Source organism: Hyposmocoma kahamanoa, unplaced genomic scaffold (genome assembly GCF_003589595.1).
Source record: "Hyposmocoma kahamanoa isolate Upper Pololo Valley unplaced genomic scaffold, ASM358959v1 102, whole genome shotgun sequence".
NCBI classification, from domain to species: domain Eukaryota; kingdom Metazoa; phylum Arthropoda; class Insecta; order Lepidoptera; family Cosmopterigidae; genus Hyposmocoma; species Hyposmocoma kahamanoa.
The window spans coordinates 12,235,180-12,251,648 of NW_020653337.1; the positions used below are offsets into that span (position 1 = coordinate 12,235,180).

The 16,469-nt window shown below is 37.3% G+C and overlaps 3 protein-coding genes across 6 annotated transcripts in view; 1 reads left to right on the plus strand and 2 right to left on the minus strand.

Annotated features, from left to right (window-relative positions):
- Positions 1-2,291: 2,291 nt before the first annotated feature.
- LOC113234147 lies at positions 2,292-3,552 on the minus strand. Of its 2 annotated transcripts, none has more exons than XM_026469419.1 (4): positions 3,190-3,552; positions 2,911-3,100; positions 2,596-2,815; positions 2,292-2,497 (listed from the first exon to the last, which is right to left on the minus strand). In XM_026469419.1, the coding sequence occupies exons 1-4, from the start codon at positions 3,457-3,459 to the stop codon at positions 2,413-2,415; spliced, it is 765 nt and encodes a 254-aa protein (XP_026325204.1). In that variant the 5' UTR covers positions 3,460-3,552; the 3' UTR covers positions 2,292-2,412. The 2 variants fall into 2 exon arrangements, with proteins under 2 accessions (XP_026325204.1, XP_026325211.1); XM_026469426.1 differs by having other exon boundaries at positions 2,459-2,511.
- Positions 3,553-5,037: 1,485 nt separating this feature from the next.
- On the plus strand, positions 5,038-14,218 carry LOC113236988 (probable RNA methyltransferase CG11342). Of its 3 annotated transcripts, none has more exons than XM_026473230.1 (2): positions 5,038-5,261; positions 13,218-14,096. In XM_026473230.1, the coding sequence occupies exon 2, from the start codon at positions 13,237-13,239 to the stop codon at positions 13,954-13,956; it is 720 nt and encodes a 239-aa protein (XP_026329015.1). In that variant the 5' UTR covers positions 5,038-5,261; positions 13,218-13,236; the 3' UTR covers positions 13,957-14,096. The 3 variants fall into 3 exon arrangements, with proteins under 3 accessions (XP_026329015.1, XP_026329030.1, XP_026329022.1); XM_026473245.1 differs by lacking the exon at positions 5,038-5,261 and adding an exon at positions 12,487-12,557 and having other exon boundaries at positions 13,218-14,218; XM_026473237.1 differs by lacking the exon at positions 5,038-5,261 and adding an exon at positions 12,672-13,058 and having other exon boundaries at positions 13,218-14,104.
- Positions 14,219-14,302: 84 nt separating this feature from the next.
- Positions 14,303-16,469, minus strand: part of LOC113233669 (chromatin complexes subunit BAP18-like) — a 24,503-nt gene continuing 22,336 nt past the window's right edge. Inside the window, exons 3-5 of the mRNA XM_026468847.1 lie at positions 16,320-16,411; positions 15,550-15,667; positions 14,303-14,557 (exon numbers count right to left, since the gene is read on the minus strand). Of these exons, the coding sequence (XP_026324632.1) occupies positions 14,450-14,557; positions 15,550-15,667; positions 16,320-16,411 (318 nt within the window). The 3' untranslated portion in view covers positions 14,303-14,449. The remainder of the gene's footprint in view (positions 14,558-15,549; positions 15,668-16,319; positions 16,412-16,469) is intronic.

Consider the following 16,469-nt stretch of genomic DNA (forward strand, 5'->3'; position numbering starts at 1 on the left):
AGTGTCAAACATGTAAAACGTTTGGCACCAAGCTTTAAATAACGTTATCTTGACCTCGCTACTACAACGCGCGAACCTGTGGGCCAACATATTGCACCTAGCCGCTAACGCTCTACATTCTCGCTCAATGTCGGCATAATCTCAAAAACATAATGCCCTAGACATTCAAATAATTTCACTTGTTTAAGAAGTATATTATTTAGTTTGATGACAGCCGCTTTCTTTCTTCTTTCTCTAATTATTTTAATCTTTGAACTTGAATAAATACATATTAATAAAATTTTAAATAATAATGCAATATTTGTTAATTACAGACGCCTATTAATATTTGTTGAACTAGTACCCAGTAGTGTCGGTACAATGAACAGAAACTGGATCAATCGAAACTTATCACTTGTATAGGTATCGGTAGATATTGTTAGTAGTGTAGTCTAGGCTCTACTCTATGCGTAGAATCACTGGCTGAATGAATAATAGTAATAGTTTTGTAATTAGAATGTTTTGAAAAATGAAGTAAGAAAAGAATAGAGCATCTTGATATAACGAAATATAACCCAACGCCAAAAGCATGTAAAAAAGTGCAATAAAGTATATTTTGAAGATTATTCCAGTTTAAATTCATAAAAGTACCTCTCGCTACGCAACCCAAGCTACGCCCCAGTTACAAATGGTGGAGGCGCCGGGTATATTTCGAATGAAATGATATCTCCGAAGATATCGCGACAAACTTTGTCGCAGCAATCTCTTTCTTTTTGTCTTTGCTAAAATCACTTTGAATCTTTTACTTGACAATATCTATTGGATGTAATATTGACAGTGGAGCAGCGAACTAATCAATCAAAGCGCACAAAAGTGAAGCCAAAGTCACCACGAGCGCGCCGCTTAATCAGCGCTGACCGGCCGCCCTATATTTGCGTATGCAAAGAGCCAGCCACATTAACGATGCCATATAGCCAGCGTAGCGTGCTGCGATTGGGCAAACACATATCTGCATTATAAACAGCGTCCGAGAGCACAAACGCGCACTGTGGTCGGCCTTTACCGGTGCCGGCTAATCAACGGGCGGCCCCGACCTTCCGCAGCCGAACAAACGCTACGCCACACTCTGCCTACAACGCACAACACATAGTACACAGCACCCCTGCTGCAAAATTGTTAGTCCATCCTATTTACTTGATTTCAAAGTTCGTTCCTAATTACAGGAAGTTTCCACACGGAAAATATAATTTACATCCATAATTACAAATCACACACAAATAATTAAAAATAATAAATCCAAAATTAAAAATGTCAAATTTTTCCGACTTTAAAATACAAAATAGTAGACAGATGTAGTATATGATATTTCTCTAGTAAATAATATATTTATTTTAGTAGAGACACAACGAATACTAAGAAATTGTTAGCTCTAATCGTTAATAATAACTACTTGAAAAAAGCGAAATCTTAATGCGTTCTTGTTATAGAATCAGCGGCAGCATAACGTGAAAAGTAATAATTGGTCACATTAGCCACTTTACCTCGATATGTAATAAAGCAGAAATGATCATACCAAGTGTGTGTCTAACTGCATGCGTGCATGTGCAGTGAGTCGATTAAAACTTTCTACTTTCCACGTTCGTAGTCAGTGCACCCGCATTAACGGAAAATCTCGACACATTTCTCGGACTTCTCTCCACTAGACCGGGGAAAGAAAGCAGGTTACTGGTAATCATTGCCTACATTATTATTACCATTTTTTTAAATTTAATACTTATGAAATGATTACTAATTAATTTTCGCACTTACAAATCTACATCCATGGATCCTAAGGACAATGAAAAAGAAAAAAACTCACATCAGTTATCCTAAGTACATTTCGCTTGAAAAAATCTCTATGTAGAAGAAAAGAACTGGTAGGAACCACTGTAATTCCGGTACCGTTATGTAATTTTTCGCGACACGTAACTGATATCGTTTCCGCGACACTGCTTACTTACTCTGTGATTTCCTAATATGTCCCTCACTCTAATTAACCATTCGCTTGAATGGGTTTGCTGTGTTCCTTGTTTATAATTATTGCACAGAGTCATCGTCCAATTTATGGACTATGCCGGAAAATAAAACTCTATTACGTGTGACATTTTTTTATTATCTCTTACATCACTTTAGTAAATTAAATTACATTAAACATACAACCGTAGTCACAAATAAATAAATTACATTAAATAATTTACTGACATAGATTTAAGAACGTGAGTGGACGACCTTTTCGTCTTAGTAGGATGTCCACGATACGGACGGTACTTTGGTTTGAGGTTCTTTGTGTGGGTTTTGGCGCGGCGATGTCGTTTGACGAATGGCGATGAGCGACGGGTCGGAGTGGCGCGGGCGAGCCGACGATCGGTGCCCGCTGGCCGCTGCTCGGCCATGCTACGCGCTCGCGGTCGTCTGCTCGGCGTAGTACCGGTAAGGGTCCGCGCTTGCCTTCGCTGGCCTCACCACATACAGATTCCGCCTTCGAATTAAAGACTAGAATTAAAATATTTTTAGAATTAAAACATGCAACTATTATACAGTCTATTATTTATACTACTCAACGCATGTAGGACTTACCTATGGTGTCCATCTGCGTGCACCTGGAACGTAGTTTCACCCGTAGAACCGTCGTGACTGAACAGCTTCTTGAGGGCGATAATTCCAGCAATGGTCAATGCCACTTTACTGGCGATGAGGGCTTTGCCAGCGATAGCGGCCAGAGTCTTCAGGGCCATACCTCCTACGATGCTCACGGTTGTGAAGATACCGAGGAGCAGGTACGGTAGGACTTTCTTTCCTGCGCACGTATAAATTAAGTCATATAACTACCACACGAATTTCAAACAACTTCAAAAAACTTTTACACAAATTTTAAGTATAAGTTATTCATACCTCTGCCTCTGCCCTCTGTGAGATCCATAGATACGGTATGCGTGTTCATCAATTGCTCGAATTTAGTTCGGAGAAGTGTGTCGAGCTTATCTTCCGTAGACATGCCCGGCATAAAGCGAGGCTCAGAGACGGCGGCGGGTGTGTCGTACTGCTTCACAAGTGTCAGCCCATCCGCGAGCTGCACGCTCTCCTGTACAACACAACAAAATGTTAGACTTATCACACAATTCTTCACTACACACCCGAACTAAACACTGGCAAAGTCTGCACTTAATTCACCTGTTCGACCGCCCTCGTGAGAGCTGTGAGCGCCTTGCCTTTCAGACACATCGTCAAATGTTTCTGCGAACTGCAGTCGTCATAAACTTTCTGTAATACTGCGAACTCGGCTGAAGGCCACCAGCTGTCCTCGGCTCTTCCACTGTCGATTTCGTTCTGTGCGTAATCGTCGACGTCCATTCTGCGGGATCTTCGTGGTCCGTGAACATGGCCGCTTGCTACGACCACACAGATAACGGAGACAACGGCTATCCGGAAAGAGGAGCACATTTTGATACAAGTTCCACACACAGCACTAAAACTAACGATCGACAATGTAGGAGGGTGGTCTAGCGGCAACTGATGGCCGGCGGAGCGGGTGCAGGCTTATAACAGCGCGCCACTTCGTCGTCGAGCACCACCAAACATCCGCTATTCCGCACCAATTCTCCAGCACGCGCACTTACGTAACTGAACTTGAACATGATCGAGAACCATTTTCCAAGTGAATTTCTCCGATAAAATGCACGACAAAAAGCAAGACATATATCTGTTGCCAATTATGCCGTGTATTCTACATACATCGCGAATATGTGTGTGTGAAAAATCGTAATTACAGATGACTTTGCGTGCATCATGAGGACCATTCAGTCCCTCTTTTCACTTACGGGCGACCGATTTTGGTAGGCTGTGTCAGCGTCGAATTAACATTGTCTTATTTTGGCCCAATTCAGCGTGTGCGCAGGGTGTAAAGTGCTTAATTACTTAAACACCGATACCGGCGGCAGTACGAAAGTGGCAGCGCGGCAGCAACACGGTGGCGGCGAATCGGCGCCGCGATTTGTGTTTGGTTCGCGGTACGGATGGATAGCGTGGCGAGGATGTAACTAAAATAATGTGAGTCACACAACATGCATAAGGAACTGTATCTAACAACTTGCATAAAGAAAAGTAAAAGTACCGAACGCACCGAACCGTGCCGACTGATTATTTGATGTTAATTGGAAAAAACTTGAAAAATGTATTGTATAGTAAAGCTATCAAAATACAACATTTCATACAGATGACGGACACAATATATTTATTAGAAATTAAATATTTGCTTAAGAGTTAATTACAGTTAGTTATAGTTAAGCGGGAGAGTGGCGGTTTTGTAAAGAACTGTCCCAATATCAGATGCTACTACTGTACTGTATTATTTTCATATAAGAAATTTTGTATCTGAGCCATATCTGAGCCCAAAACTTACCGTTTCTACAAAGCACCTACCTGATAACATGACCAATGGCAGTGTCTCCTTTGCGCCAACTTACATATAGAATTAAGAGCGAATTATGTGGTCTGTGAGTGAAATAAAAGTACCTAGTAGTGGATGTATATAAATAGATATAACTGCACAGGTTCCAGGTTCGATTCCCGGGCCGGGAGAAACATTCGTATGGCCTACATTTGTTTCTCTCGTGAGTTTGGGTGGACATTGTGGTTGTCTATGTGTTTGTCCATGGCACCCGCGACACAGGGCTTCCGGATTCGCTCTGGATCTTTTGGAGGGAAAATTGTCGTTTTTATTTTGACTTTCAATTATTTTGTGAAATCTAGTTTGAAGTGGAATAGGATAGTGCTATTGTGCCTTAATCGAAGATGAAAACGCGAAATTATACGAATCTCGAACTAGAATACCCGTATCGGCCTGTTTTAAGGAATCCCGAGTCAATCCAAGCACGCCGCCTCAAATTGCCTATCATCTTTGTGGCGGCCATATTTACAGAAACATAATTAAACTTCATGTTTAGGCTGATGGCTTTGCCAAAGCCTTAGTAAATTAAAAAAAAACACAGGGCTTCCCTAGTGCAGCGCTATGTTGAGTGTATGCGTTATTATTGTTATGATATACATACATGGGTACGTGCCTAATAATGTTGCGAAAATAACTTTTAGGCTTTGCGGATGATATGAAGATTATAGCGCCTATTTCTTTGGTGCCTGTGCAATCCTGCTTCAAGAGGACCTTATGAGGCTCGACACCTTCTGCACCGATAACCAGCTTGACCTTAATCCGTCTAAGTGCAACGTCGCCACTTTCCGCCGCAAAAGTAAGTTAGTGCATTTCAAGTACTCATTGAAAGATACTAAATTACAATGTGATGCTGTGGTAAGGGATCTTGGTGTGCTTCATGATCATAAGTTGCTATTTGCTTCGCATGTAGACGCCATTATTTCAAAAGCCTCCAAACTCTCGGGTTTGTGATGCGTAACTCCAGAGATTTCAGACAAAAAAAAAGGCAAAGACACTAAGGGTCGTATTCCAGAACTGTAGGTACTCAATGCTCAAGGCAGAATTTGAGCAGACTTGAGTATGATTTCAAGCACTGGAAATACGACTCTAATGGCAAGGACTTCAGTATGATTTCTAGTGCTTTGAATTATACTCAAGTCCTGACTTGAGCATTGAGTAGAGTTCTAGAATACGCACCTAAGGGTCGTATTCTAGAACTCTACTCAGTGCTCAAGTCAGGATCTGAGTATTATTTCAAGCACTGGAAATACGACCCTAATGGCAAGGACTTGAGTATGATGTTAAGTGCTCACTGCAATACTCAAGTCCTGACTTGAGCATAGCATCCCTTAGGGTCGTATATATAGAGTAGAGTAGAGTATGTATAGAGTTCTGGAGTACGACCCTTAGGGTCGTATTTCAGAACTCTACTCAATACTCAAGTCAGGATTTGAGTATGATTTAAAGCACTAGAAATCACACTTAAGTCCTTGCCATTAGGGTCGTATTTCCAGTGCTTGAAATCATACTCAAGTCCTGACTTGAGCATTGAGTAGAGTTCTAGAATACGACCTAAAAATGTTATATTGCTCATTTGTCCGCAGCCACCTGAAATACGCATCGCGGGTCTGGAGCCCCCAATACCTTACCTACATATCGCGTATTGAAAATGTGCAAAAAAGATTTACTAAGTTTTTATGTTCTCGAAGTAGGGCGCGGTACGAGCTTGTAAAACCGGTATCTTGATATATGTAAGAAACATCATCTTTTGCCACTAGAGGTACGACGTCAGACAGCAAACCTAGTATTTTTGCGAAAAATTGCTTCTGGCGCCGTGAACTCCCTAGAACTCGTGTCCACGATTTCTCATAGAGCCCCTAAAAAGTCCCTTAGGTTTAATTCGCTTGCTTTTGTACGTAATTCTGGCCTCTTCGAGTTTTTGGCGGAATGCATATCGCTAACGTGTGAGTAATAGCTTCAATGAATTGTCCAAGCAGGTTGATATTGACCTTTTTAACACTAATGTTGCATCGGTGAAGTCTTATTAGTAGTTTGCATTTTGGCGAGTAGGTAATTACTAAGTGTTGCGAAAATGTATATGCTATAGTTAGTAGTTATATCGTTAGAATTTAATGCTCATTTACTTAATGTGTGTCTATTGGTGAGGACCTATATATGTATGTATGTATATATATATATATATCTCTTCCGGGTCGCTTTTGAGTAAATGGAAAATAGACTTCAGACAAAAATTGACACCGTTGACTTAAGATCTTTAGTTATGACCGACACATCCACGTCATCCTCAGTCGGGAAATGCTCAGGTGAACAGCAGGAGCAACGCATGCAATTATTCAAAGTGTTTAATCGTTACATGGGAGAAATTTTACACGTAGAAGTCACACTTTACAAGATAGACTTGCAGAGATAAGACTGAAAAAATCGTAACAGTTTTCAGTCAAAACTTATCCCGGTGCAGACATAGGGTCGGATCACAACCCTGTTGTAGAGATTCTCAAAGTAAAACTAAAGAAAGTTTAAAAACAAAAACCTCAAAAGTTAAATACAATTACTTAGGTACTTATACTATTTTATCTATTTTTTTATTTATACTATTTTATCTATTTTATTATAATGTAACTATTTTATCACTTAGCCGAGTTTTAGTTAGTGGAGGGCAGAATGGTAATAGTGGAAGACCACCTATCCAAAAAAAATTGAGATCAAACGTGATGTAAGGTAAAGGCGCATATTATCTTACCAATTTTATTTAATGTACATGCTGAGAAAATAATGGCGGAGACTCTACGTGAAGCGGAAGAAAGTACAGTGATAAACGGAGAAGTCATTAATTACTGAATAAGCGTATTATTAATAATACTCTACGCAGACGATACGATACTGTTCGCGGTCCAACAAAAACTGCTGGGTCGTGTAAATGTAGCCAGTAACAACTATGGCTTAAAAATCAACACAAAAAAACTAACTTCATGATCGTCTCGAAGACCCTAGTAGCGGACGAATATTTGACTTTAGGAAATAATCCATCAAAACGCATAAACCAATTTAAATACCTGTGTAGCTACATTAATGAACATTGGTATAGCGTACAAGAAGTTCGTATTCGCCGAACAGGCACGAAGTGGCTTCATACCATTGAAAAAGATTTTGTGTTGTAGATGGTTCAACCTCAAACTCAGCATGTGTATGGTCCGCGTTGTCTTCAGTGGCTTCTTTATTGGTATGGAGTGTTGGACCTTGACTCCAGCATTATGCTCAAAACTGGAGTCCTTAGAGATATGGCTATTATACAGACGTGCTTGGCATATCTTGGGTCCAAAAGATCGCTAATCTTGATGTTCTACGTCGAATTGGGAAAAGGTTGGAAATACTCACAACTGTAATGGAAACGGCTGTATTTTGGGCAAGTAATGAGGGACAATACATACCGGATTTTTCAACTAATAATGCAGGGGAAAATCCGAGGAAAACGTAGTCGTGGTAGACGGAGAACCTCTTGGTTGAACGATCAAAGAGACTGGTTCAATCTTAGCACACGTTCCCCCGTTCGTGCGGTAGCTTCAAAAATAAAGACAGAGACATGATAGTCGCGATAAGAAGCGGCAGACTAAGAAGAAGAATATGAACCAGTGATGGGACCTATGACATAATTAACTTAACGTTATAATATCACGGCAATAACTGAAATCAGCTCTATAATTCGTTAATAGGGTCCGCCATACGAATAATGGTAAATACATAGGGCGCACTATAGGTTTCCAGAACTGGCCACTTACATAAACAATATTTAAAAAGCAATTACAACATTTGAAAATGCAACTCTTTAGCTGTAGAATACAGTTTGTTTCATCTGGCTGTCACTTGTTTTTACATTGTGGCGTCATTTTAGGAATTGGTTGTCTACATCACCATGGACTTAACTCGTCAAAATTTTCGTAGTATGATTTTCTACGATTTTAAGTGTAATTTATCAGCTCAACGGAGCTTCGCTCGGCTTCAGACTGCTTTTGGCGATAAAGCAGATTGCAAGACGACTATTTATAGCTGGTTTGCAGAATTCAAACGCGGTCTTGTTAATCTCAGTGACGAATTTCGTGATGATCGCCCGTCCACTTCTGTGAACACCAAAAACATCGATACTGTGCGCCGTATGATCAAAACAGACAGGCATGTGACATACCATGAGATTCGGGCATCTTTAGGCATAGGCATAAGTTAAATACAATCAATATTACACAAACATATGGGTGTGAAAAGGCTGTGCTCTCGGTGGATCCCACACAATTTGACTGAGGCTCAAAAAACCTCGAGGACCGCGTCACTTGGTGACACACAATGCCGTGCTTAGCAGATTCAACGAAGGGGCGTCAAATTTTGTGTGGGACATAGTAACAGGTGACGAAACATGGATTTATAGTTACAATCCCGAAACAAAGCAGCAATCGAGAGGATAGGGTCTTTCGAGATGAACCGAAACCAACCAAAGTAGCGCGCGTGCAAAGTGCCTCTAAAAGGATGATTGCTTCTTTTTTGATTAAAACTGGACACGTGGCTACTGTTGCTTGGATAATCGTTGTACCGTGAATAGTGATTGGTACACGACCATTTGTTTGCCGGAAGTTATTGACAAACTCCGCAAAAATAACCGTAAATGCCGTATAATTTTGCACCACGATAATGCCAGTTCTCACACGGCCAGACAGACAAATGAATTTTTGAAGGTGAACAACGTTGATCTTATGAGCCATCCCGCGTACAGTCACGACCTGGCACCTTGTGACTTTTATTTATTTCCAAAAATTAAGAACCAGTTACGCGGTCAACGATTTTCATCACCTGAAGAGGCTGCCGAAGTGTATGGAAAATATGTTTCAGAGATTGTCACGGAGGAGTGGCATAAATGTGTTCAAAATTGGTTCATTCGTATGCAAAAGCGCATTGACGCTAACGGAAAATATTTTGAAAAACAATAATTTTATTTCTGGCCATTTCTAGCATTTTTTTCTAATTCATTCCGGAAACTTGTAGTGCCCCCACGTATAGGTGTGGCGCCACTACTTCTTAATTTTCAGTTTAATTTCCGTAGATAACTAATAGTATATTTTACACGTTTAATAAAATTTCTCCAAAAATGTATTTTTCAATGTATCCCATCACAAACTTATTTTTCCGGCAAACGTAACTTTATCGTATTAAGTTGTAAAAATAAATAGTATAATAATATTTCTAGTGAATTTACTCAACAGAGGTGCATCAATGATTTAATTACCGTGTGTTAATGGGTAGTAACGTACATAATCTAAATTTTTATTGTTTTGCCGTGTTTAAAAAATAATATATAATTTGTAGGACGCTGCTACAAATTTACGTCGTCATAATTTTGTTGACCTGTCATTCTAATCAAACTAAATTTTACAGACTTAGTTGCGATGACGGGTGTCAATTCGGGCCTAATTAGATTGTTATGAACTAAGTTCTCATATTATAACTAAACTTAGATCTACCAAGATCACTGGATCTACCTTCATGATATATAAACTCTAATATAAGAAACGTAGTAAGTACTTTCCTGCACATAATAATAAATAAAATACCTACTAATGGTCACGTACTTAGGTACTTTATTTCACTTGTGTTATCTATATCTATATCTTTGAAATATTCATTGTTACAATAAGCGCTACGAATAAAAATATTTACTATCTCAATTCAACGCCAGAAAATCACTTTGGTACAATCTGTAAAATTACAAGTCCATAACATTTTTATATGCACAGACGATTGATCTAAAAAAAAATCTTACGTATTTTGTGGGTGATAGCGATCTATTTGACAGAATGCTAAAATATTAATATTGCTTTATATTTCAAAATAATAAATTAAATCAGGATGTAGAAAAATACAATAATCATAATTTGCTTGGAAAAAATTGTAAAATGTTAGAAAATATTTTTTTCCGTAAATCTATAGGGTTGAAATGATATTTACTATTGAGATCGTACAAAATAAACAAATTATATATATGATTCAACAGATCCATCACAAAATGTTTTCAAGCTAAAAAACATAGCTAATTTTTACGCGCAACGCAACTAGCATACGACCAACTTAGAACATTATTATACCGTCTTCTTAGATGACGCCTATAGGAAACATGATATAATCTAGTAAGAACGAAACTATATAGTTTCGTATGATTCCAGATGGAACAGGAACGAAAACTTCATGAACAAACTGATTACTTAGCTATTAGGAAGCTAATAGTAACTTAACAATTTCATCATTTGGAACTGATTTATGCATAGCGTGATCCCGTTCCAGCGTCCATCCGGTAACCGCCGTGCAGTGGATGCGTTAATGACTCGCGCATGACACACTGACGTTTTTCACTAGGTACGAACTATGAGCGTCACGTGCTAATAGATATCATCAACATTTTAATAAGAAATTGTGAGCTTCGTCATACGGCGCGGCGTCTAGGAAGCAAAATATATACTGCTTGAGACAACGAAACACATTTTTACTACGGAATACGTCAATAACCTTTTTAGAAACTTGAAGTATAGTCTAGACAACATGTTTATATTAGCATGTAGTCACTTAAGACTGAAATAAAATTTTATTTCAAGTAAAATTAGTCTGAAGATAAAACTTAAATATATCCTCAGACCTACTATATAGGCGTACAACAAAAGATAGGCACTTAGGTACTCGTTAAGTTTCAAATGTGCGGGTGCTTAAGTACCCACAGTTAAGTGTCAAAATAATCTACGTAGCGTTTAATTTATGAAAAACATATGAACATTTTTGAAAAAATCTACTTTATCTCAAATAACAATTACGATAAGAGTGCACTTTAGATGAAACAGAAATTCAATTGAAAACTATTAACAGCTAACTCAAAGTCGACTTACTGTAGGTACAATTGGGTAATTTTCCGAAATATTCCAAATAGTGGAAATTTTTCTGGAAAAATATCCGAATAATTAAAAAAATTGAAAAATATTGGCAAAATATAATTCGAGGCTCATATTACGCTCTTCATTTAGAAATATCATTTTATTCATTCATATAAATAAAACTGATATTTCTAGCCATATGAAATTCATAAGAACAGGCGAACAAAATTTGACACATTATCCGACGTCGACAAGCTCCCGATGGCGACTGACGGGTCAGCGGATGACGCAGCGCGTCCTTAAACCACTGGACAATTTCCAAATTTGAGATAAATGTAAATATAATAACTACTGGGCATCGGTTGAAAACCAAAATTTAGCAGGTTCTCTGTAGTACTTAAAGTGAAATATCTCCATTTAAAAATTATGTACAACGTTAGATATTTTAATCTTCAACAATTCGTTTTAGACTTTTATTTTAGCCTGTTTTCGGGATTTTATATGATCGGGTGAAGTACATCGTATCGTGTAACAAATTACACATTATTTGGACAATATCCCTTGGTGTATCGTAGGTATATTTTTTATGAGACCATTATTTAATAGTAAATACCTAAACAATTTGATCTAACAATACAGTTTTTCCCGCTTCTCCTTCTGTGACTCGCCTTAAACCGCTGGGCAATTTTCAACTTTTGGGATAAGTGTGAATTTAGTAACCGTTAGGACTTCAGTTGAATACCATAATTTAACAGGGTCTCTGTATTGTATGTACTAAAATATCTCCATAAAAGAATATGGGCAGTTAAATACATTGATAAATAATTCCTTTTAGACTTTTATTTCAGCCTATTTTCGGGATTTTATAAGATCGGACAAAGTAAAACCCGTCGTTTAACGAATTAGCACACTCATTAGACAATACCTTTAGGTGTATCGTATATTCAAGAAGAAGAAATCATTTGATGTAGCAACAGTTTTTCCGCTCTTCTCTCTTCTCGCCTTAATATTCAATCATGACACTGACAGTACCTACTATTTATTGTAATCAATGCAACAGGATTTCCACGTCCATAGACAATCCTCGTCAGGATAAGAGTTCACAGTTCACGTAAATCGGCCTGTCTTACGATTAATATAGTTTTATACATTTGTGTTCCTCAAATTTTAAAAATTTTCGCATGTATACGATGGTAAATATACCTAAATAACACACAGTCTGAGTACCTGTTAATTAACTCGGTTAGATTGCATGAAATTAATCGGTGGGTAGCTCCCCGCACAAACGGAAAATATGTGGGTGTATGTATCGCTTTTATTTCCTATAGGCGTAAGATTTCGCGGAAAACATTCGCAATTCGTGCACGACTGAAGACGGTGATTCAAAGTCAGCATAATCATGGTAAAATTACTCGGTTAAATGTTCGCAAACTAGCGCCATCTATACGAAGATATCAAAATTAACACGTCTATTAGTATGGTAGCGTTTTTGTCGTACTCAGTCTTACAACTAAAACGCGACCCGAAATGCCAAAATCAGCGCAAGTTCGACAAGCTATTAACATTATGTCGTGTCGTCAATATTTCTGAATTGTTCTTTCGTATTGGTGCAGGAACACACTCTGATAAATTTTCAATCAGCTACAATTTCGACTTTAATTTTGTAAAATAGTGGCTGCAGCTGTGTTTACAAGGTAGTGAAATAAATTACATGGTTATTTTGAGGTTAATGAACGTACTGTTTAAATCAGGTGGCTATAGTAATACAAAGCAACAGATGACTTACATTCATAAATGCCAAGAATCTTACTGAGGAGGTTGTATTGAAATGTTACAGTCTATAATTATTCCAGGTTATTTCATAAGGAAATAATGAAAGCTGAAGAACTTTCTTTCATTGGAGGCGATCCGGGTGCAACAAAGTATGGCAATTTTATCAACTACTACTCCTTTCACAGTACAAAAGAAAGAACAGACTGCCTTCATCCAGACATGTTTGTATCCTCAATAACAACACAACCTATACTCTGCTTAGACATTGGATGCAACACAGGAGAACTCTCTAAAGACATCTATTTATATTTAAAAAATATCTACCCAAAGTATGTTATAAAAATGTTGGGTATTGATATAGATCCAACATTAATACAAAGAGCCAAAGAAACAAACGACAATCCTAACATAAACTTTACAGTAGCTAATATTATGAATGAAACAGATAAAGAAGTCATAGAGAAATATCTTGAGTCCCATGAGAAGAATAAGTTTGACATAACATTTTGTTTCTCAGTGACTATGTGGATTCATATTAACAATGGCGATGAGGGTTTACTATATTTTTTAAGCTTCATTCAGGACATATCGGAAACAATAATTATAGAACCACAACCTTGGAAGTGTTACAGAAACGCTCAGAGAAGAATGAGGAAATCTGGTAGTTCATTCCCATTATATGAACAAATAAAGATTAAAAATATTGACATAGTTATTGAAAATATTTTAAATAAAGACCCTTTTAAAAAAGTGTATGAATCTCTTGCTACTGCATGGAATAGAAAAATACAAAGTTATCAAAGAGTTCTAGAACAATAAAATTGGTAAATAAGTTTTCTATGCAGCACCTGCTAATAACAAGGATTTCTCAAAAACAGAGCAGATACATACATAGTACACAAAAGTTTAATTGATATGAAACATATGCAGGTGAATTTGTATGACAGCTGTAAGACGCTTAAAGTGTGGAACTTGTTATTAATTTCTAAACATTGAAATAAATATAACAAAATACAAGAAAGTACATAATATGCATAATAATTACTAACAGTACAATATGCTGTAAGAATGCAGAAAAGGTTTATTCCTCTTAAGTGAGCAAGTCATTTTGTAGCCTGTTGCATGAACACATCATATTTTATTGCCTATCATTTATTTATTTTTGTATATATTTTGTATGTGATTGCAGTAAATTGAATTCAATATAAATGTAATATACTTTGCTATGAAAATAACATATAAAATGTTACAATAACTTCTTACCAACTTATTTATTATCCTAATTGCATAGACTAATAAATTATTACAAACATTATGTGATGACCTCCTCAGTGCTGGATTCAAACTCTAACTTCACCTCATTGCTAAGACCTTCCACATCCATCTCTGACTCACGGGCATTCAGCATGTTTAGTGTGACCTGAGAAAAGATATTTTAATATATTTCTTTGTATTCAGTATCTTAGGTCTATATGAATTTACAACAATGTATAATTGCATTTATTGATTTCCAAATTATAAGATAGCATAGAAGTTATAAATTAACGAAGCCGTGGTAGCTTAATAGTACTGCCTCTCAAGCAGAGGTCGTGGGTGCAAATCCGGGTTCGCATCGAATTCGCTCGCAGGCTCGAATTTATGTGCGAAATTTAATATGTACTATGAGCTTTTCAGTGAAAGAAATCACTGTGATGAAACCTGCACGTCAAAGAAGGTTGACAGACAGACCCTCGAAAAACGTGTGAAGTTCCCAAACCGAATTGGCCCAGCGTGACTAACTCTAAAAACCCTCAGCTGAGGGGGAACCCGTGCCCATCAGTGGGACATATAAACATAAATATATATATAGTGGGTTAATGTTATTGAGTGACAGTATTTTTAAGGCCAGTAAGGGGTAAGACAGGGGTTTCCAACTATTATATTTTCCAACACCTGTATCTACAACTCCAAAATTCGAAAAAAGTGCATTGTCTTGTTGGGTTTATAGCATGTAATCAAAATGGTTTTAGCACATTTTATATTGTGTTATAAAACTGATATTGAATATTTTCTTTGATAGTTACTCCCAATTCAACAATTAATTATAAATATTTACTTAAAATGACTACTAATATACATTATTCTACTGAAAGGCCAAATTTGCAAGCAATTATTATCTGTGCTTCATAGTGAGGGACCCACCAAGTATATCCTTATACATTCTATTTGGTTGCAATTTTAATTAGTAAGACTGCATATAACCAACCAAGTCTATGCATGAAAAGAAACAAAACAAAAAAATAATGATATGTGTGTGTCAGAGATTGTCTATCTTGATTTTTCATTACATTTAACAGTCATAAATTTCTCTTCAAAACAGGTATTGCCATTGTGGTTAGAAAGGCCGGATTGTAACTAATAAATCTATGAAACCTGTTGCGACATAGGTGGTAAATGAACATTATGCTGCTGCTGACTGGCTGTGGGTGCCTGGGTTGTCACAACTCTTTCTTCTACCACCTTCCTCTTCACTGGAGTTTTGGATTGGGAACTGAAAAATGTATTATATTCATAATGTGCATTATGCAAATAAGTCAAGAACCTTAAAAGGAGCGTTTGCTGCCTTAACTCTTCCGTCGCAGCGTTCGCAGATCCGAGACGGACCCATTTCTGGTTCTTGTGGATGGCCAATTAACTTCCGCATGTCAAAGAGTTAAGTTACACTTACTGAAGTATTCATTTTGGTTAAGTACACTAATCAAGCTACACACATTTTACTTTTACTCAATTGGGCTGTATTTTTTCATATGTATATGTATGTTACACGATAATTCTGGCATTTGTGAACCGATTTTGATAAAAAAATTGGGGGACGAATCTGGTTTCACGCAGTTTGCGGTAACCAATTTCAATAAAAGTTGGCAAAAAGATTTAATTCCACAAACTTTTCATGTCTGTTTTTTTAGTAGTGGTTAGTCGGTCTCGGTACTGACATTATTAAAATATTGAAAAACAATTACAAAAGCAGTAAGTTGTACACATTCCAATTTAAAATTTTAACGGTTTGCTTAACTAGTTGTGGTCTGTCGTACTACAAAACTTTTACGACCTCCATTTATTATACTTAACCACTTCGGTATATATACATTTAAATATATATATAGTTGAGTCTGAATGTATACCTGGGTGAGCGTAAACCTTACCCTGGCAATTGTTCTGCCATAGGATGCAACAACATAGTCATTTCCGCGAGCTTGTTAAACGCTGCTCCAGCCTCAGTAAATATCTCTCCAACCTGCAGTCACAAATAAAAATAGAAAATAAGATCAACCCTCAGAGACCCGAGGTAATAT